The following is a 23780-nucleotide window of genomic DNA, read 5'->3' on the forward strand; positions in this document are numbered from 1 at the left end:
AGTACAGTAAGGCAATCATTTGTGGACTTCTGCCAAAAACTCTGGCCTACTGGTATCAAGTTTGAAAAACTTCTTCTTGTGATTATGGACCAGAGTCCATACATGGTTTCAGCTGTTAACCAACTGAAAACTTTATTTCCTAAATTGAAGAATGTGACATGCTTGGTTCACGCGCTTCAAAGGGTTTGTGAATCCCCAAGGAACGAATACGACATCGCAAATCAATTCAACTCTGACCTGAAGAAGATTCTACTGAAAGCTCCGAGTCATGTTGTCTCCAGGGAAACCACTGGCCTGCCCCTTACAAATTTGCCGGTTATTATTGTCGGGGATCTCGGATTGAATGTGCTGCCATGCTGTGTGAGAATTTTGACAAATTAGAGAGTTTGTGTTTTCTTTGGATCCAGCCAACACAGGTGCAATTTCCAAGGTACAGCAACTTCTGTTACTGGAAAAAATACTTAATTTGCAGGCACAACTATATTGTGTCCACAGTTACAAGTACCTGACTATAGCTATCAAGCAATTAGAAGAACAAGGTCTACAGTAGGAAGAACAATGGACTATTTTTACTTCCATGAGGGAACAGTTACATGGACAAAGGCGTATTTGAGTCTAGTCTTCTGAAGAAACCAGACATTGACAAATTCACCACATCTGTAGAGATGCTATTTCGAGTGAATACAAGGTTTGCCCCTGGTTTCTGTGGATGTCGAAAGAAGCATTAGCACCTACAAAGATGTTCTACCTCCTAATAGAAACAGACCTACTTTTAAAAATGTAGATATGCTTAACGTCTTGAAGTACAACAGCTTCATGTTTTTTCCTTCTTTTGATGAGTGACAATTTGATGTACTTGTTTGTAATTCAATAAAATAGAATAGAGGAAAGAGAAATCGTTGAAAAACCAACACCTTTCATCCCTTTTTAACCGTATTGAAGCACCTTTTCCATTACCAACTGCAATGTAAGAACTGCCTCTCTGGTGCCTTTACCTTTCCTAAAACCAAACTGGTCATCATCTAACACATCCTCGATTTTATTTTCCATTTTTCTGTATATTATTTTCGTCAGCAACTTGGATGCATGAGCTGTTAAGCTGATTGTATGGCAATTCTCATGCTTATCAGCTCTTGCAGTCTTCCAAATTGTGTGGATGATATTTTTCTGGATGTCAAATGGTATATTCCCAGAGTCATACATTTTACACACCAACATGAATAGTCATTTTGTTACCACTTCTCCTAATGAATTTAGAAATTCTGATGGAATGTTATCGATCCCTTCTGCCTTATTTGATCTTGAGTCCTCCAAAGCTCTCTTAAGTTTTGATTATCATACTGGATCCCCTCTCTCTTCTAAATTGACTCCTGTTTCTTCTTCTATCATATTATACAAATCTGCCCCCTCATAGAGGCCTTTAATATTCTCTTTCCACCTATCTGCTCTCTCACCTGCATTTAGCAATGGAATTCCAGTTGTACTCTTAATGTTACCACCTTTGCTTTTAATTTCAATGAAGACTGTTTTGAGTTTCCTATACGCTGAGTCAGTCCTTCCAACTACCATTTTGTTTTCGATTTTTCATGCACCCATTTTGTCTTAGCTTCCCTGTACTTCCTTCATGTGAAATACTGTAAGGGGACAGGCCTTGTGTGCTTTTGATGCATTCCATTGAAGAAGAGGAACGAGAAGGTTACTGAATTGTCCAAATTTCAACAAAATGGTCATAGATCATTTTGCAGCACAGAAGGGGAGACAAACTGATTTATTCTATAAACAAATGAATTAAGTTAAGCACACCATGCATTAACAGCTGATGCAAACCAATTTTTTGTTGTAACTACATATTTAGCCTACTAAATGAAGTGCATAAAAAGGGTGGTAACATGTTTATCCACTGATGTCCCATTTTCCAACACTTTAGACCACAAACCATGCAAAAATTTGTGTTCTGGAGAGATCTTTAATAATCTGTAAAGTAGATATGTTCATAATATGCAAGTATTAAATATGAAAACCAACAAAGACAGTTAACTTCACAGACATTTTGATCAGCATGATAGTTTCCTGGTTTGCTTTTGTCAGCTAATCACAGAACAAGACCTGCAATGGCACAGAAATGTTGCAGACTGAACATACACAAAATATTAAACACCTGAAGTTTAGAACTTGATGAAAAATATTATTTAAAGGCAAGAAAACATTTTATTAGCTTTGTAATTACACCCTGGATATGGAAAAACAAAACATTTACTGTAAGAAAAAACACGGAAGTAACACACAAGCCAAGAATAAAGATATTGACAGCAGAGTCATGGAGCAGCACATAAATATAGACGTCAAGGAATTTTTTCTTTTCTTTTAACGCTTCCTCCAAAAGAAAAAAATCATGAAATTATTGCTTTGACTCTTGCATGCCAATTTCTGAACATAGAAAATTAAATCGAACTTGTTCAAGAGGTTTCGTCAAAATATCTGCCAACTGGTTGTGTCCATCAATGTGTTCCAAGAAAATCTCACCGTTCAGATATCTTTCACGAACATAGAAATGTCGGACCTCTATATGTTTAGAACGTCGATGATATTCTGGATTTTTTGCCAACTTCAATGCACTGGCATTGTCAATGTAAAGAACTGGAGGCTGCCCCGACATTTCCACTAATTCTGATAGCAGACGACGTAACCAAACTAACTCTTTTGCTCCTTCACTAGCTGCAATTATTTCCGCCTCGGTTGTGGATGTGGCCACTACTTTCTGCAACTGACTTGTCCATGACACTGCACCACCTGAGTACTTTGCAAGAATTCCAGTTGTTGAGCGCCTTGTCCGGTTATCACCTGCGAAATCTGCATCAGCGTAAATCTTTAACTCTTCTTTTTTATTATATACAATTCCAAAATTTAAGGTCCCTTTCAAATACCGGAAAATGCGCTTTACTCTATTCCAGTCTTCAGTGGTTGGTTTCTCCATAGCTCGAGCAGCTTTATTGACTGCAAAAGTGATGTCTGGACGAGTTACTGTTGAAAGGTACATGAGACAACCAATTGCTTCACGGTAGGGTACAGACGACGAAACTTCTTCGTTTTGATTATTGTCCTCACGTCCAATAGGAGTTGAGATTGTATTGCATTCTGCCATTCGAAATCTTTGCAGAATTTCTTCTGTGTATTTCTCTTGACTTATCATTATTGCTCCATCTTCATATTGCTTTATTTTTATGCCAAGAAAATTGTCAAGACTGCCAGTTGTTATTTCGAATTCATGTTGTAAAACATCCATAAAAACAGCAATTTCTTTCTTGTTACTGCCGACAATCAGGCCATCATCAACATAGATTTGCCACATAAAGGCTATTTCCATTTTGTCTACGACAAAATAGGCATGGGTCTGCATCACTGTTTGAAAAACCAGCTTTCTTCATGAACTCAACAAAACGTTTGTTTCAGCAACGTGGCGCTTGCTTCAACCCATAAAGACCTTTTTTTAAGAAACATACTCGGCCTGTACCATCTTCGAAACCTTCTGGTTGTTCCATATATACTTCGTCTTCAAGTATTCCATTCAAAAAAGCTGTCTTTACATCGAATTGTTCTAGCAGCATTTTCTTTGAAGCAGCTACAGCCAACAGAGTTCGTATGGTGTCATAACGTGCCACAGGGCTAAAGGCGTCGTCATAATCAATTCCTGCTTTCTGAATACAGCCTTTTGCAACCAATCTGGCTTTAAAGCGAGTACCTCCATTGACTGCAACCTTTCGCCGTAGAACCCAGCGGTTTTGCAATACTTTGGCGTTCTTCGGACAGTCAACCAGCACCCAGGTATTGTTTTCCTTAAGTGATTGAAGTTCTTCACTAATAGCTTGCATCCATTCTTCCTTCTCGTTTGACTGCAATATTTCTGAAAAACAGTTTGGATCTTTGTATCCAAGTGCATCAACTTTTGTTGCCATACAAAATTCACCACTTTCCATCCAGGTTGGTTTTCTTCGTTGTCTTTTATTCTTCTGTTTCTCTTCATTAGAAGATTCAGCAGCTTCTGCTTTCAGAAATTCTGTTAATTCTTTATTTTCTTCAGATTCACTAGACTCTTGACTTTCTCTAGAATCGAGAGTGCCAATTTTTTCTTGAGTTTGGCTTCCTCCAGAAGTGTACAGCCTAGGAGATTTACATTGGTCATCTTTAGATGAATTCGGATCATTAAATTCTTCCTGAGGGACTTCAAATTCACTATACGAAACAAGATACTGTTTGTTGGGAGTGATATGATTTGTAGCGCCACTGTCGCAATACCATTTATTTGGGTCACTGTGATTACTGGTACACACACCCATAGCGTATGAAGTAAATGCAGCGTGTTCACTGTCTCACTTCTTCTCTTTTCTTTTATTACTGTCACGAGTGTTCTGTGGACACTCTGCTGCCCAGTGACCTAATTGTTTGCATTTATTACACGGAAACTTCTGTTTTAATTGTGACTTCGTCATCTTTACTTGCTGATTACTTGTTTGCCGTTTTCTTGTTTTAGAAACGACAAAAGCTGCACTTCCATTAACGTCTTGTTCACGCAGTTCAATAGTACAGAGTTTTTCAATCAATAAATTCAAGCTTTGCTTTTCTGTCAGTATCGTATCCCAGAGATCCTTAAAATTGTCGTAGTCTTTTCCCAGTGTAGACAAAATTCGACCATTTAAGATTCTTTCAAATAGCGTATTTCCTTCATGTTTTGCTAATTCATCGTTCAGGTCCACAAATAACTTTTGCAGTTTGGCCACATGTGCACTAATATCTTCCGATTCATCACGTTTAACACGGAAAAATGTTTCAATCAACATATTCAAACGCTGAGTACTGCTACGTTCAAATCGGGCGCGTATTTTGTCCCAGATTTCTTTAGCATTCTTGCACGTTAAGACGAGTTCTGCAACAGGTTTACTTAGCGCACTTGCTATAAGACTTGCTGCCTTTGCGTCATGCTTGAGCCATTCCACATACGCTTCTTTTTGTTCACTTGTCGCATCTTGCGGCAATTCTACACGTTCACGTCTACCGTTAATAATATCTTCTAGTCCATATGAACGTAGCACCATAGAAATATGCCATTTCCATTTGGCCCAGTCGTCAGGTCCTTCAAGCTTATCAATACTGACCTTATAATCGCCGCTAGCAGTCATGTTTCTTTACAGACATACGCTCATTTCAAATATTGTTTTAATTAAACTGTGTTGTTTGCCTTTACACGTGTACTGGGCCCATAACCTTATGAAAAATATTATTTAAAGGCAAGAAAACATTTTATTAGCTTTGTAATTACACCCTGGATACGGAAAAACAAAACATTTACTGTAAGAAAAAACACAGAAGTTACACACAAGCCAAGAATAAAGATATTGACAGCAGAGTCATGGAGCAGCACATAAATATAGACGTCAAGGAATTTTTTCTTTTCTTTTAACAGAACTGAAACTACAAAAAACATTAAGCCAGCAGCAAAGCTAACATACACAGCATTAAAGGTCTCCACAATACTTCTATTAGTATAATTTGTTGTGATATAGTGTCGAGAAATTTGACGTCGGTGCATAAATATGCTTGCTAACTGTAGATATTATCTTGGAGTTAGCTTTTAGTGTTATTTCATAGTTGATTATGGAACAAAAAGAAGATACAGTAAGTAAACTTTTGGCTATATTGCCCCCTGCCCCCTGAAATCTTGATCTTGGTGACAGATTGATATGCAGTGTAACCTTAGCTCTAGGTTAGTTTTGTTGAATAAATGTCACAGCCCTCCTCAGCATGGAAACCAAAAGCCACAGTTGGTTTTTGAAGCACCAGGTACACATTAGAGATCATCCATGTAATTATGTTATACTGTATATGAACTTTATCCTCCTGTGTAAATCTCTTTTCTGTTTTAACTGTTATGACTACTATATAAGGCAAAGAGAGAAAATAAAGATATTTGTCTGCACTTTAATTCTATCAAAAGCCATTTCTAATTGAATTTTTTTAATTAAATAACATAAAATGTGAATGTATGAAAATGCCTACTCCTTCACCTGCTGATACTACAATTGTTGAAGGAGTTCCAAACAGATGTGTACAAGCATTTAAACTCACACTCAGTCTTAAGATTGTGAAAGCAATGAATATTATACTGGCAGTTGGAAGTAAAAATGGAAAGTTTTCACACCACCATATTACAGTAAAGAAATGGAATATTTGGACAAGGATGTGTGGAGAGCGAGACACTCACTCACTCACACTCACTCTCTCTCACCTTTACTTTGTTCTTCAGGTGTACTCATCACATATTTTTACTTTAATCAGTAGAACTGTTAACAAGGGTTACACAGAAGAGCAACTCACATCATGCAGAGGATATGCTGCAACGTAAGCTGCTTCTGCAATGAGTCTTTCAATACCAAATGCAAAGTCATCATGTTCAGCTTCTGAGAAACGGTTGCGATCAAGTATGAACTGTACAATACGTGAATGGATGGCTGGTGTAAAAAACCCAGGTGCCTTTATATCAAACCTGCAAAAACAAAGAACCATAAAACATTACACTGACCTATAACATTCAGTTGCATAATCTTGTAATATTAATTTTGACACAGTAAAACTGATGACTAAAATATGTAAGAAGTGTAAAACATCTCAGTTTTCTAACATTCATATTTTGGTTCCTACAAAGACTGACTGCTGTGAAAGAAACATATTTAGAAAGTAAAGAGAAATGGATGAAATTATCACATTTTATCAAATCACTTTGCCCGTTTTTGGAATCTGTAATGTGCTACGTTAAAAAGGGCTAAATACCCTCACAAATTATGGTTGGAACAGTTTATTAGTGAACGGATTCTCTGAAATGATTGCACTGAGGCTGAATCTTGAGTATGTATGTTTGAAATTCCTTTAAAATTTGATGAAACATGTAAAATCAGAGGATTGCTATGCTGACTCTTCAGCTTAAATCTGATGCTGACAAAGCACTTGGTAAAAAATTCAAAGGAATATTAATACAGATACAATTGATTTGTGTTGAAGACCAAGCTCATTCTGGACGCCCTTCAACATCGCGAAATGAGGAGAACACTGAAAAGGTCCGCCAACAGATCAACGAGGATCGTCGCCAAACAATCTACCAAATTTCAGCAGAGACAGGAATCAGTTGGAGCTCGTGCCAGCGGATTTTGAGTGAGGATTTGTACACGAGACGTGTTGCTGCTAAATTTGTTCTGCGCCTTCTCACACAGGAGCAAAAAACCATCTGCATGAATGTGAGTCAGGATTTGAAAACAGAGATTGCATGTGATCCAAACTTCTTGAACAAAGTCATTACAGGGGATGAGAGTTGGTGTTACGGGTATGACCCAGAAACTAAGCAAGCGTCAAGCCAGTGGAGGACTCCCAACTCTCCCAGACCAAAAAAAAGCAAGGCAAGTGAGGTCAAATGCGAAGACGATGATCATTGTCTATTTTGATGTTTGTGGAATTGTGCATTGGGAATTCATACCCCCTGGCCAGACTGTTAACCAGCACTTTTTTAAGGCATCTGCAAGAGGATAGGATGTGAGGAGGAAACGCCCGGAACTTTGGCGATCAGGTGACTGGTTTCAGCATCACGACAATGCTCCAGCGCACACGGCCTTACGAGTGACCCACTATTTGGCATCTCAGAGGTGGTCAGTCGTTCCCCACGCTCTGTATTTGCCGGACCTAGCACCGTGCGACTTCTTTCTATTTCCACGAATGAAAAAAACGTTAAACGGGGAGTGTTATGATGATGTGGAGGCAGTAAAAACATCTTTGCAAAGGGCGCTGGACAATATCAAACTTAAAGAGTTCCAAACATGCTTCCAACAGTGGGAAAAGAGACTTGACAAGTGCATTGCGTATAATGAAGACTATTTGGAATGTGACTGAAGTAATTTTATGAAAAGGTTCATCAATAAATTTTTATGACAACAATCTGGTTTCTTTTGGGTCCCCCCTCGTATGGTGTAAGTTACGTTTGCATAGTTAACAACTTGGGCATCCCACTACTCCAGAGGAATGCTCGAGTGGCTTTTGGCTTTCATCATTGTTATCTTCTTACACGCAGAGTACATCCAACAATAATGCACATCTTTCATACTATACTCCATTCACCGAAACAAGAGACGTACTGTAAACACGGCAAGGCGCGTGACCACAGCGGTGCCGTCGAGGGGTGTACAAGGCAGGGGCGTCAGAAATTATAAAATTAAAGTCGTGTTTTTTTTTATAATTTGGCGCCTGAACTTGATAAAGTGATCCGAGAACTACCTTCCGACACCTTTTTTTACATTACATTAAAATTTATTGTCACTGAAAAAGAGAAATATTTAAGCTTTCAGGAAAAGTTGTTTTTTCGCGTTACTCTATATTTATCACGCCGTATCTCCTAAACTGTCTGTCGCACAGCAAAATAATTTTATAATTGCCTTCATTACTATATGTTGTTGACGTCTGCAAACTTTCTGCCCAATAGAGTCAGTAATAGTGAAGTAATAAATTAAAATCTCACGTCTGATGCAGAACGTTTACCAAATCATCATCCGAAATATAGTAAGCGACAAACTTTTCCCCTTTGAATTTTTTTGTGGGTGTGTAAGCGAGAAAAGTTTCATAAAGGTTTGAATTTAATTTTGTAGTTTGTTCGAATGCGATGGGTGGAACCGTTTGTCATTTATGAGCGATGTATTGTGCGGTTCGCAGGCGCGGCGCTCAGTCAGTGTGGCCGTCTCAGTTGCAGGTGTGAGCTCGTTAGTGGGTGTTGGGCAGAGGCCATTTTAGGATATCTTAAGTTCTTCTGCAAAGACGCTTGAAAGACTAGTTGTTGATTATTAGAGTAAGTATATCTGTTTGTAGTCACGCTGAGCATTCGCTGTTTATGTGTGAATCTAATAGCATGGTTTCTTATTTTATATATTCACTTATTTCATTAGCATCACATACGGCTGTCCTCATTATGTCATCCACGGATTCAGCGAGCGAGGTCGACGTGTCAGTTCTGAGTCTACCAAAGAAGCGAGCAAAGAAGAAATCATTAAGTTCTTCTGAGAAACACATGGTGCTTAATGTGTATAAAACGGAACTGTTACATCCAGAGCAGTCGATGAGTGACATTGTTTCGAAAACAGCTGCAGCTACAGGTGTTGGACATTCTTCAATGTATCGTGTGATGAGTGAGTACAAGGCCACACACTCTTTTAAGTCTCCCAAGAAAGGAAAATTACGACAGAAACTTTCTGAAAGTGTTGATGACTTCGATAGAAATGCGATACGAAGGAAAGTACACGATTTTTTTTTTCCGTAAGGAATTGCCAACAATTGACAAAGTGCTTACAGTCGTGAACGTAGATGCAGATCTGGGCAATTTTCGGAGAACTACATTTTATAAGTTATTGAGATAAATGAATTTCAAATATGTCCGGCGCGGGCGCGATAGCATGCTTATAGACAGGGATGACATGATTTTGTGGAGGTGGCGTTATCTTCGAACCATTGAACGGTTGAAAGATGAAGGCAGACCCAGTTACTATTTGGACGAGACGTGGGTGAACGCAGGACATACCCGAAGTTACGTCTGGTTAGATGACACTATAAATTCCTCAAAACAAGGGTTTCTGTCCGCATTATCCACCGGAAGCAAGGGCCCATTAGGTATAGGGAAACGTCTGATTATCGCACACATTGGCAGCAAAACAGGGTTCGTTGAAGGATGTGTGTGGACTTTCGAATACAAGAAAAGTGGAGATTATCATGAGGAGATGTGCGCCGAAACCTTCGAGGAGTGGTTTCAAGATGTTCTTCCTTGGCTTCAGGTAAAATGCGGTTATTGTTCTTGATAACGCGCCGTACCATTCCCGGAGAAAAGAAAAAGTTCCCAGTGCAAATTCCAATAACCACGAAATATGAGAGTGGCTAAAATCTAAAAACATCGATTTCGAAGACGGTATGTTGAAGAAAGAACTTTTAGATATAGTTAAAAATCACAGAACAGCGCACAGCGAATATGCAATAGATGAAATGGCGAAGAATGCAGGGAAAACTGTTCTCACAATTCCTCCGTACCACTGTGAATTAAACGCCATCGAGTTAGTGTGGACAGAATCAAAGGCTATGTTGCAGCGAAAAACAAAACATGCAAAATGCCGGAAGTTAAAGTACTGCTAGAAGAAGCAGTAAGAACAGTGACAGCAGAGGATTGGAACAAGTGCGTCCTCCATGTCGTAGAAAAAGTGGAAACTCAAATGTGGAAATTAGACTGCATTATAGAGGAGAGAAAGGAGCGGTTTGTTATAAGCCTCAATGAAAACAGTTCGACAGAGTGAACCTTGTTTCGTCCTTTGTCATTATTATTACTGGTATTGTTATTAAAATTAACAATTAATTGTGTTTGAATGGAGCGTTTTGTTAGCAACCTGAATGACAACAAAACTGCTTCGACATAATGAACTCAGTTTAACATTATTTTAACATTATTGTTAAATTTATTTCGTACACTGTTGCTCAGGTTTCTCACGGTCCGCTGTAACAGCTCGGCAGCCAGCCGAACGCCGCCAGCTGGAAAGCGTGCGCCAAAGATTTTCCACACCCCTACGTATCACGTGAACACCGAATGCTTTCTCTGGAAACGAGCGTAGTCACTCACGTGACACTGTTTATGTTTCGTCCCAGCTCTCGGTGAATAGACTGTAGTGATTGAATATTTAAAAATGACAACACACTTAATAAAAATACTGCACAAACTCTGAAGTATGCACTGTGACTTTCATCATCAGTCCGTCCTATTGTGCACCACTGAGATTTAATGGATTAGCACATGTGATCAGTTGTACATCCATAGGGAAATCAACTAGAGTGATCATAATTTAGTAACCCCACAGTGAATCTAAAAGTCAATAGAGACAAAGAGGAGGAAGACGAGACTGTGTCCTGCTATTTTTGGCATGGTCATTCAAGATGTAGCACTTAATCAGATGGACAAGAGGAGAAAGGACATTGACTGCAGCCTATTCAAAGGAAAAAGTCATATGGTGCGGTTTGGGGAAAAATACGGATAACCTAAGCAGAAATGAGAGCACATTAAGCCTGGGGTTACATAGAGCAATTTACACCTTAAGATGGTGGTTGTTATTATATAATGAAAAGGATATATGCTACTCACCATACAGATGAGATGCTGAGTCACAGAAAGGCACAACTAAAAGACTGTTGGAAAACTAGCTTCCAGCCAAGAAGGTGAGGACAAACACACACACACACACAAAAACCACAGTCTGTAGCAACTGGAGCCAGACAGCAAGCGGCAGTGCATTATAGGAGAGGCAACTGGGGAGGAGGGGGTCAGAGGGGGGAGGAGGGGTCAGAGGGGGGAGGAGGGGGATAGCAGGGTGGGGTGGGGTATGGTAAAGTGTTGCTGGGAGCATGTGGGGACGAAGTGGAGAGGAGGGTAGGTAGGTGCAATCAGGAGGTTGGACAGAAGATGGGAGAAGAGAGGGGGAGGTTTGCGGAAAAGTAGAGAATTAGAAAGACTGGGTGCATTGGTGGAACAGAGGACTGTGTAGTGCTGGAATAAGAACAGGGATGGGGCTTGGTAGGTAAGGACAATGACTAACAAAGGCTGAGACCAGAAGAGTTACAGGAATTTAGGCATGCTCAGCAAAAAGGTGGTCCACTTGTTTCTTGGCCACAGTTTGTCACTGGCCATTCATGTGGACAGACAGCTTGTTGGTTGTCAAGCCCACATAGAATGCAGCACAAAGGTTGCAGCTTAGCTTGTAGATCACCTGGTTTCACAGGTAGCCCTGTCTTTGGTGGGATAGGTGATGTTTGTGATCAGACTGGAGTAGGTGGTGGTATGAAGATGTATGGGACAAGTCTTGATCTAGGTCTATTGCAGGGATGTGAGCCATGAGGCAAAGGGTTGGGAGTAGAAGTTGTGCAGGGATGGATGGGGATATTGTGTAGGTTCAGTGGGCAGCTGAATACTCCTGTGGGAGGGGTGGGAAGGATAGAGGGTAGGACATCTCTCATTTCAGGGCACAATGAGAGGTAGTTGGATGCAGGTGGGAACTCTCCCTGCAGTATATCTTACATTCCCGTAACCCTCCTAGCTTCAACCTTTTTTAGTCATTGTCCTTACCAACTAGCCCCTTTCTTGTTCCCGTTCCAGTACTACAAGACCCTATATTCCACCAACGCACCCAGTCTTTTTACTTCTCTCCTTTCCCGCTACTATCTCCCTCCCTCCACCCTTTCTTCCCATCCTGCGTCTAGCCTCCTGACTGCACCTAGCTGCCCTACTCTCCATTTCGTCTCCTCACACTCCCAGCAACACTTTACCATCTCTCACCCCACCCTGCTATCCCTCCCCTCCCTGCTCCAGCCTCATCCTTACCCCCACCTGTTTGCCTCTCCCTTTGCTACTGCTTGCTGTCTGGCTCCAGTTTCCAGAGACTGTGATCATGTGTGTGTGTGAGTTGCATTTGCGTGAGCGTGTGTGGGCGCGCATGATAATGTGTGCATGTGGGTGTGGGTGTTTATTTTTGACAAATATCTTGTTGGCCGAAAGCTAACTTTCTGACAGTCCTTTTGTTGTGTCTTTCTGTGACTCAGTATGTCTGCTATATGGATAGTAGCAACTACCTTCTTCATTATACTGTTGCATTCCATCCTGGATTTTCCGTTGTTGTTGATGTTGTTGTTATTGCTGCTGCTGTGGTGGTGTTGTAACCACAGGTAAGTGAAGTGGTAATTGCTGTCCATTCACTAGAATGACAAAACTGGAGAGCTAAACTGCCAACATGATCCAACACGAATATGTGATTGTAATCTTAAAAGTGATGTCATAGCATTCAGTCCTCTAGCAATCTTGCGACTTGTCAAACAATAACATATGTACTACCTGAGATTGGATAACTGCATTTCATGTAGCACAATGAACTGTCCTTAAAGAAAATAACCATTCCGGTTAGTCCAATAAAGTGAAATGTACTTCAGAAATTCACACACTCCTATCTAGACAAAATTTTTCTTTCTTTCCTTATATTAAAAAATAAATAAATAAATAAAAACTGAAGTCAACTATAAATAAAAACTGAGGTCAACTACAGAATCCCTTAAACGTTGGTAATGTAAATTCCATACAATGAATCATACATTAAGCAATAAGGTCACACATAACAGACATCCTATATTGGGTAATATTAATTGTGCTATTCATGATGGGGAAAATTCAGTTGGTTATTTTCTTTGCTGGTCGAACACAGGAAAGTTATCATCAGCATCAATAAGAAAGCAAAGCTGTACTTTCCATACAAATTCTTAATGCTTTTACACAATTACTCAAATTTATTTATACAGTGTATAACACTAATTACTGTTCACAAAGAAGTACCACTAGCAACATTCAACGATAGTGCAATTGAGATGTTCTCTAAAATGACAACTTAAACGAAACTGAAATTAGTCAGCAATTCTTACATATTTCACCATCATGTCATATATTCTGAAACGCCAATATAAGGTTTAAACACTTTTGGGCGATGACTGTCAACAGTCATTAAGTAATGTATAAAATGCATATTTGAACTGGTTTTGGTCTTTGACCGTCTTCACGGGTGAGGGTTAAAATGATTTAAGCCACCGTTTTGCATTAGTCATTACTTAAAATATGTAGTGCAGGCCATGAATGTAAATATATGACTACCAAAGCAAGCATACAAAAACTAAATGTATACAGAGCAGTACTGCTCTGTATACATTTAGTATTCATATGTTTGCTTTTAAAGTCCTGTGTCATATATTTACATCCATATGATGCACAACATATTCTAAGTAATGGGTAATGCAATATGGTGGCTTAAGCTGATTTAACCCTCTTCCATGAAGATGGCCCGAGACCAAAACTGGTTGATATCTGGGTTTAAAATAGAAACAATTGATGGCTCAAATATGCATAGTATACATATTTCGTTAACATTTGACTGAAATGTTTATGTATGAGGGCCTTTGTTGCTCAGTATGAAGAAGAATTAAGTGATATGCTGAATGGAATGAACAGTATAATGAGTACAGAATACCGACTGACAGTAAATTGAAGAAAGACTAAAGTAATGAGAAGTAGCAGAAATGAGAACAGCAAGAAAATTAACATCAGGTTTGATGGTCGTGAAGTAGATGAAGTTATGGAATTCTGCTACTTAGGCAGCAAAATAACCAATGACGGATGGAGCACGGAGGACATCAAAAGAAGACTAGCCCTGGCAGAAAAGTCATTTCTGACCAAGAGAAGTCTACTAGTAGCAAACATAGACCTTCATTTGAGGAAGAAATTTCTGAGAACGTACATCTGGAGCCCAGGATTGTACGGTAGTGAAATGTGGACTGTGAGAAAACCGGAATAGAAGAAAATCAAAGCATTTGAGATGTGTTGCTACAGGCAAATGTTGAAAATTAGGTGGATGATAAGGTAAGGAATGAGGAGGTTCTGCACAGAATCAAAGAGGAAAGGGATATGTGGAAAACACTGACAAGGAGAAGGGACAGGATGATAGGACATCTGTCAAGGCATCAGAGAATGACACCTGAAGTACTAGAGGGAGCTGTGGAGGGCAAAAACTGTAGAGGAAGGCAGAGATTGGAATACATCCAACAGATAATTGAGGACGTAGGTTGCAAGTGCTACTCTGAGATGAAGATATTGGCACAAGAGAAGAATTTGTGATGGGCCGCATCATACCAGTCAGAAGACTGATGAATCGGGCACCCACAAAAAAAAAAAAAGCAGGGGGGGGGGGGGGGTCTCAATCTTAATACTTTACTTACAGGGCAGTAAGTCTCCCGTGACCCAGGTTCCTGGGCGACTTTTCCCAACTCTCCCCATTTCTTAAACCTCACCTGCCCTTTCCCTTCACTCCTCTTTCTTCCCCTTCAACCCCTCTGCCAGAAGAAGAAGCCACAGGTCCCAAAAGCTTGTAAATATCCATATTCTTATGTGTGTGTTCTTCTGTTATCACTTGGCGAGTGTATTTTTTATCTGTCCAATTACGTTTTCAAACATTGCTTTAATGTCAGTTAAGTTGTCGAAGAATTGACCCTTCAAGTGAATTTCTGCACTCTCATCATTTTCTGGTAGGTTTGCATTGATAACATACACTCTCATCACCTGCAATGATTTTTTCCAGAAAAGAATTGCTCGCCTTTTGCATTGTAATCGATTTACAACAGGCACCCAAGTGCCGTCATTTCTGTTGGGGAGTCGAGGTGTGTTGGACAAAACATTGCACACACTTTACTCTTCTTCAAAAATTCTGGAGAATATTGAACACTTGATTTAAAGATGTTGCACCACTTTGATTTGTGACACAACAATGTTGACACACTGCAGCTGCATGTCCATTACATACCACTCACATCTCACAACTGACTGACTGAATGCACATATGTTGTTTACAGTTATTAGTTCAAGGTGCAACAGTAGTTACTATACTGAAGTCATTTATATGCCATGAATAAAACCAGTCTCAGAATTTTCTGGCTGGATGGTGTTTGATGTGCTGTTGGCTTTGTTTTGATGTTGTTGATAGTGATGGTGATGGTGGTGATGGCAAGACAAAAACTTTAAGATTTTGAATCTGAGTGTAGTATCTTAACCATTCTGCTCCACTGATTGGAAACTATTTCAAGCAATATATTACTACAGAGCAGCTGTTCCTCCAACATACTATTTCTGGTTGGCATTGGAGGTATTGTTATTAACAGTAGTACAATTTTCATCCTCTGCCAATCAACATCTTTTGGTTTAAGAAGCACAAATTTATTACATGGATCTATCTTTGTCTGCTTAATGGACGAGTACAATCCTCAATCGGTTATTCATTGAACGAGTGACAGTGTGCCAATATGAAGAATTCTGGTAAAGTGCCTTAGAAAATTGGCATTAGCCATTACCATCAACACTGCATGTCACCTAGTATACTAGGATACAACTGTGATGAACATTTTAAGAGGATCTTTATCTGGAGATAATATGTGAATAAGCTTCACAATAATGACAAACAAAATGCTATATTACTGTGTGTGTGTGTGTGTGTGTGTGTGTGTGTGTGTGTGTGTGTGTGTGTGTGGGCGCGCGTGCACGTGTGGGCGCGCGCGCACGTGTGCATGCACGCGCCGTACGTGGGTCGGGGTGGCTGGTAAGAAAAAGAGGTTAAGAGTTGGTTGAGACTGTACAAAGAACGGGTGTTTATTATTTCTCTATTAGGATAATGCTAAGACACAAAAACAGAGGAAAAACCATGTGCACAGAGTAGTACATACTCACAAGTACTCCCGGTCTCTGCTGTAAACAGCTGTATAACGCTGGTTGGATTTAGGAAAAAGTGTTGGATCCACTTTAAGAGGAGCTGTAGCACGAGCAGCTAACGAAGTGACTCCGTCCAAAATGTTGTGCGTTTTCTGATGAACTTCTTGCAGTGCTGGGATCTGTTGCATAGTACAATGACAAATTAATTTTTTTTTCCCATAGAGGTGTAAGATTCATTGAATGCTATAAACAAACTAATTTCTTCAACTTAATAAAACAATAATTACAAATTCTTTTGGCATTATGAACTTGGAGGCAGCATGAGAGATAATAGCTTTTCTGGGGGCCACGGTGATAGATGAATACTTTTATTTCACTGTCGTCGTAACATAATGATGCTATCTATTATGTATTAAAATGTGATAAAACTTCCTTTCATGAACTCTTTAAATTGTAAATGAGATTGAGCAAAAATATTTCATTAATAGCATTGAACAAGTAAGAAAGAGATACTCAGAAAATGTCAAAGGTAAGTTGGTCAAGACCTAATATTTTAGGTTACTTTCTTGTTGATGCTACAGAAAAGACACTGTCTTCCTCCACCTGTGTGTGTCAGACTTTTTTTTTTCCAAGTCAGAAACCTATACAAGGTATCTGGAAATTCCCATTACAAACATCTAAGACTTGTAGATGGGAGTGAGTACATAATACCATTTCTGTGCTAGAATCATTTGAAAACATATTGTTAATGGGGCCACTTTTACAAGAATTTATTAAGCATGACCCCGTTACACCACTTGTTTTACAAGTCCACTCATTGTTAGCTGAAGAAACAAAAAACAAACTTAATCAGTTATCACAAACACACTTCCAATTCGGGTGCGCAGTGTTTACTTGTGACACCACAGTCACTCCTGGCGACAGTCCCCTTTCTCAAAGCTGTTGTGTAATTGAGGCAAAAAGGGTATGCAATGGAGTCAGATGTTGTGAATAACAATCTTGATAAAGGTGATGAGCAGCTCCTCCATTACCATGAGCTTCGCCATACAGAAGGATCATGTTGGTATATTCTGCAAATGTGTACTCAAACATGCTGCTATAACACTCACAGACATGTTAACGAGGCTCGAAATAGGTCAAAAATATAGGACAGATGTCAAATGACACTAGCCTATTAAATATATAAGCAAGCTCCACCATAACTACCCTGTTGCATACCTAACTAGAAAAAATGTTTTTAAATGGCTGTCTAGCACAGAAACGTTACGTTTCCAGACATGGATTCCAATGCAAAATATTTCTTACTTGCTCCCCTCTGGATGTCTGTAACGGGAATTTCAGAACATCCTGTATATTTACTATATTTACTTTTAACTTCCCTTTTACATTAGCATTATTTTTTATTTTGTATCCTGATAAACCAACCTAAGGTTCAGATTGTTTTCATAAGTCAGTCAACATTCTATGATGGTTTTCAATGGTCCACTATTTGCTTCATTTGACAGTCACATAAGCAGATTTCACTACCTCACTGTTAAGAGCAGAGCAACAATTGAAAATGGCAGTGAACTGAAGACTTTTAAGCTAAATAGTAGCAGGATGCCCATTTTTATTTAACTCACCCATTCAGTCAAGAACATTCTCTTGCTTTCAGACAGACTAAATTTATGTTACATTTACAGGCATTATACAATTCATGCACTAGATATATTTCATTGAAAAATTGTGTCAAGGACGTAAAAGAACAGGATCTTTCAGTGCTCTTCTTTTCAGTCTTTAGGTGATTCACTGTATGATCAAAAATAATAAACTGAAGTCCTTTCACTACGAACAGAGAAAAAAGCTACACAGCTGGAGTGGTAATGGTAAGTATTTTGTGAATGAAACTTTATGGCATATTAAAACTGTGTGTTTGATCAGGACTCAAACCCAGATCCTAGAGTATCACAGGTAATGCTTTTACGAATTTAGCAGCCATGTTCAGAACCTCAAATCCGTCAATAATTCCGCTCTACTTTCCAAATGCCATAGATGGCCCCTTGCATGCCTTGCAGGATTAGAACTATAGAGGGTGGCTTAGCCACATTATAGGGGTTGTTTCCAAAATGTATTTTTCACTCCATATCAGAGTTTATACTAAAAATTCTGTGTGTTTAAGGATCAATAGCTGGCTGAAACCAGTCTCTATTTCCTTGCATTTTGCAGGTGTACTACCTTCTCAGTTATTCATGTGGGCAGTATTAGTGGTTGCAAGTGAATGAGTGCCGCAGAATTACCCTATTCTTTTGCAACTAAGTTTCTGTTGGCAAAGGCAAAGTCTCCCACACAACAAACAACTCCACCTGTTCCCAACACTTCATTACCACTCCCATGATAACCAAGATTTACTTTTTCTGCAATTTTTTCTTCAATTTATTACACACTTCATTTCTAACACCTAAAATTTTATTGAGCTAATTAAAGTGCTATTAAAATACATGTGTACCATATGTAAAAGCAGCATTTGGTGAACATATGTTTATGCATTGTCAAACTGTGTGTAAAACCAAAAATCTGGGAATTATATCGGTTCACCTAAGTGTACTTTCATTTCCCAACTCTTTGCAGTAGATGCAACTGTCCTCTACATGACAATCCTTACTTCTGAAAACCATAAAATATGACCAAATCGAACAATGGAATATCCAGGATGGAATAATGACAATGCTACAAATAGGACAGTTTACTACTTGTAGCCACTACGTAGCTCCATTATATTAATGATTGACTCGTTCCTATTCTTAATATTCAAGTTTATTCTCAAGCAAAGCCAGACATTAACATGGAACCTCTAAGACAAAACAAACAAAAAGCAAAGAGTAAATGATTGTGTGCACACTAGAGTCTTTGCCGCTGCCCCTGTACTGTGAGCATGCAACTATTCGTCTTGTGTGCTCCCACATACTCATCACACAGAGGAAATGCTGGGTCGCAGTCCCTCACCATATCCGACACTCACACATATTGCCAGAAAGAAGCACTCCCCTCGTGACTCAGTACCACCCAGGACTGCAGTAAGAAAATCACATTCTCTGCTAGAGCTTTGACTATATCTCTTCAAGCCTGAAGTGAGGAATATCCTACCCACCATTCTTATCCCCCTCATACAGTGGGATTCCACTGCTCACTGAACCTATGCAGTATCCCTCTCCATCTATCTCCACCCTGCTCCCAACCCCTTGTCTCATGGCTCATATCCCTGCAGCAGTCCTAGATCTGTCCCATACATCCTCCCACAACAATCTACTCCAGTCCAGTCACAGACATCATCTATATCATTAAAGGCAAGGTTACCTGTGAAAGCAGTGATGTGATCTACTAACTAAGCTGCAATCATTGTGCTGCTTTCCATGTGGGCAAAACAACAAGCATGCTTGAAAGGTCTCTGAGAAACTGTGGCCAAGAGACAGCTGTGTCACCCAGTTGTTGAACATGCTGCCCAAAACAAAGCTCTTCAGTGACTGATTCACCAACACTAGTTTTTCTGAATTGCGCACGTGGGAACTCTCGCTGGAATATATCCTTCATTGGTTATCACTGTTAGCATTCAACCGCGATTCTTATAAGAATCGCGGTTGAATGCTAACAGTGATAACAAGTATAACGACAACTGCTACCTCGACTCCATAATGGATTATATTAAAAAAATATCCTTCATTCCTGTAACCATCATGGCCTTCAACCTTTGCTAGTCCCTGTCCTTCACCCACCTATGTGTTCTCACTCCATCACCAACTAGTCTTTTCCCCCTCCTCTACTTGCTTCCTTTCCCATTACCTCCCTCCCTCCCCACCTAAACCTCCCAACTGCACCTAGCAGCCCTACCCTGTCCCCAGTACATCTGTGCATGCTCCCACAAGCAGTCTCCCACAAGCAAACTGCTTCTCCTGTCATGCATAGTTGCTGTGCACAATTCAGTCTCAGTGGCCAAAGACGGTGGTAATGTGTGTGCGAGTTGTGCTTGTGTGTTTGTTTTCTATTTAAAAATGAGATCTTTTGGTCGAAAACTTAAATGTGTAGCAGACTTTTTGTTGGGCCTGTCTGTGACTCAACGTCTCCTCTGTATGGTGAGTAGCAACCTATCCTTTTCATAATACAGTAATTATAAAATATGACAAGTTGCACCATGGTTCATGAAACTGTAGGTCCCTCTATAACTGCTGAGTAAGTCAGTTCACAGGCAGAGCAAGGCAACAGCATACCACTTCCATGCCTAGTAAAGCACTATGGTCATCAAAACAATCTTCAGATTGTCAACTGATTTACTTTTTAAAATGTTACAAATATAACAATAATATTTCAATCAGTTATTTGTAAAAAATAAAACTGGAGTACAGGTTGATAAACCAATAAAACCACATTTAAGAATAGAGTATATAATTTTTAGAATAAAAGAATGAAAGGAGCAATCTTCATAGTACAAATTTCCAACAGCTGATGGTGCTGCACTTCTGGCTACTAAATGGTTATGCCACTGCTCATAAGCTTAGAAGAGATGATACGGACTGGACAACAAAGGCAGCATTCTTTTGCAGCTTGCTACCACTCTTCTTCTGACTGTAAAGCAATTACACTAGCTGGGCAGCCAATAGCAAGTGACAGTGCAGCCCAGATGGCACTTGGCCATAGGCAGGTCCCATCATCATGTTATGTGGATGCAATGACTCCCTCAACTAAATAAATTGTAATAAATAATAAAATACACATCTATGGCAAACTCATTCTGCTCAATGAGGAGTTTGTCTGGCTCCTGTCGTTCTGTTATACAACTTCTAAAATGTCTAGCCATTTACTTATTCAAGCTTTATGTAAAATATGTAGATGATAGTCATTGTTACCAACATTATGTCCCTCCTTTTGCATGTGCAGGTCTAATGCTGTTTTATTGTAGAGGGGTGCTCTTTAAATCACGCGGCTCACAAGCAGACCTAATAAAAATACTGTTATTTGTTTTAAGGCTTTCATATAAATTTGTAGCATCTGAAGATGGCCATCATGGCTAAAGCTGGTTATCTACAGCTACATCTGCATTCTGCAAAACACTGCGAGATGCACAACAGAGGGTACCCATTACTAGGGTTTCTTCCTGTTCCATTCATGTATGCAGTGGGGGAAGAATGACTGTCTCAGTGTCACTGTGTGTGAAGTAATTATTCTAATCTTATCCTCACGATGCCTATGTTAGCAATATGTAGGAGTTGTAGTCTACCGTATCTTCCTTCGCCGTCGGCATTGTCGTTGTTACCGTGAGACACCGTTATATCAAGAGGAAAGGCGCGTCAATCTTAGAGCATGAGATATGATGACCTTAAGCCATTGACAACACACAACGGTCACGGTAGCACCTGATTCCAGAATAGCCGCAGTAGCTAAGATCTACCAACTATCCCCTGTTGACCAGGTCCCCAAAACTTAACTCGTAACAAGATCCCTTCAAAGCAAATTGTCATAACGATCGTCTATAAAGGCTTCGTACAATGAGAAGAAATGTTACGGTTGATGGAATAATAACAGATACGACCAAACTGTCTTGTCTCTTCTGCTTTCTTTAACATAACTTCGTTCACAGTTTCATTTCGCATTCACCACTCATTCACCGAAACCCTTTGATGAACAGTTTTGGTTGCTTAACACCAACAGTCAATGATAATGATACAGCTTTTCTCCTTTTTATAAATTGAAGCCCGCTCTCCGTGATATAATTTAAAAAAAAAAAAAAAAAAACCGGTCTCAATACCGCGTCCCTCGTGAGATGCGAATAGACTTATCCCGGAATTGACCGCCCTGTAGGTGTACTCAATTTAATGACCACACTTCGCTGTCCGCTATTTCGCGTAACTGAATGTCTATTTGTTAGTCTGATTATACACTGTAGCTATTTAAAATTCGCCCCTATATTTTTCACAACGCACAATTAGCACTTCGTTACTTATTTGTTTTTTTTTCTAAGAGTAAACGGAAAAAAAGACGCCGTATCATGGGCTTAGTCGACATAAAGCAAAACACCTTAATATGCTCAATTTCACCTCTTCTTATAGGATTGGCTACCTTACTCATTAATTTACTACATATTGTTTCCAATAACACTAAACAGGTATCGCCGTTATATTTTAATTGTATTCAAAAGCATGTTACTACTATTATGACCAACCAAATCGTCACAAATCGCGCGGCGTGCGTTTTTAATGATAACTTTACGCTATTCAATTAAATCGCGCGGCGTGCGTTTTTAATGATAACTTTACGCTATTCAATTTCCGTTACAGCTATCTTGACTCGCAATGTTACAGCAGTATATTTCTAGAGCAATCAATTAAAGCCAGTTCTTGAAACTTTGTTAATAGCCTTTCTCGGGATAGTTTACGTCTATCTTCAAGTGTCAGCCCCTTCAGTGTCCCTGTGACACTCTCCCACGAATTAAACAAACCTGTGATCATTTGTGCAGCCCTTCTCCGTATATACTCAACATCCCCTGTTAGTCCTATCTGGTATGAGTCCCACACACTTGAGAAATATTCTAGAACCGATTTCATGAGTGTTTGTAAGTAATCTCCTTTGGAGACTGATTGCACTTCCCCAGTATTCTACCAATAAACTGACGTTACCACCTTCTGTACCCGCGAGTGAGCTATATGATCATTCCATTTCATATCCCTAGAAAATGTTACACCCTGGTACGAGTTGGCTGATTACAACATTGATTCACTGATATTATAGACATAATATACTGCATTTGTTCATTTTGTGAAGTGCAGAATTTTACATTTCCAAACATTTAAAGCAAGTTGTCAACCTCTGCACCACTTCGAAATCTTATCAAGATCTGACTGAATATTTATGCAGCTTCTTTCAGACAGTACTTCATTATAGATAACTGAACCATCTGCAAAACGCCTGAGGTTACTGTTAATACTGTCTGCAGGTTTATTAACGTAAATCATGAACAAGACTCTCAAACCCCTCCCCAGGCCACACATGAAGTTACTGCGTGATCGTGATTCTCCATCCAAGATAACATGAAGGGTCCTCCCTACCATGAAGTCCTCAATCTAGTCATAAATATCACTGCATACCCCATAGGATCGTGCTTTTGACAATAAGTGTAGGTGTAGTACTGAGTAAAATGCTTTTTGGAAATAAAAAAATACTGCATCTACCTGTCTGCCTTGGTCTAAAGCTTCCAGCATGTTATGTCACAAAAGTGCGAGTTGGGTTTCACATGATCAATGTTTCTGGAACCCATACTGGTTGGTATTGAAGGTATCACACTGTCCAAGAAACCTCATTACATTTGAGCTCAGAATACATTCTAAGATTCTACAACAAATTGATGTCAAGGATATTAAATGGTAGTTTTGTGGATCACTTCTACTACCCTTCTTGTAGATAGGTGTGACCTGTT

The 23780-nt window shown here is 39.5% G+C and overlaps 1 protein-coding gene across 2 annotated transcripts in view; it reads right to left on the bottom strand.

Moving 5' to 3' along the window:
* LOC126100228 (anoctamin-1-like) overlaps positions 1-23780 on the bottom strand; it is a 126029-nt gene that overhangs the window by 89009 nt on the left and 13240 nt on the right. For both annotated transcript variants that reach the window (XM_049910806.1, XM_049910805.1), the window contains 2 exons: positions 16358-16518; positions 6370-6538 (listed from right to left, as the gene is read on the bottom strand). In XM_049910806.1, coding sequence (XP_049766763.1) covers positions 6370-6538; positions 16358-16518 — 330 coding nt within the window. The remainder of the gene's footprint in view (positions 1-6369; positions 6539-16357; positions 16519-23780) is intronic.

Source organism: Schistocerca cancellata, chromosome 9 (assembly GCF_023864275.1).
Source record: "Schistocerca cancellata isolate TAMUIC-IGC-003103 chromosome 9, iqSchCanc2.1, whole genome shotgun sequence".
NCBI classification, from domain to species: Eukaryota; Metazoa; Arthropoda; class Insecta; order Orthoptera; family Acrididae; genus Schistocerca; species Schistocerca cancellata.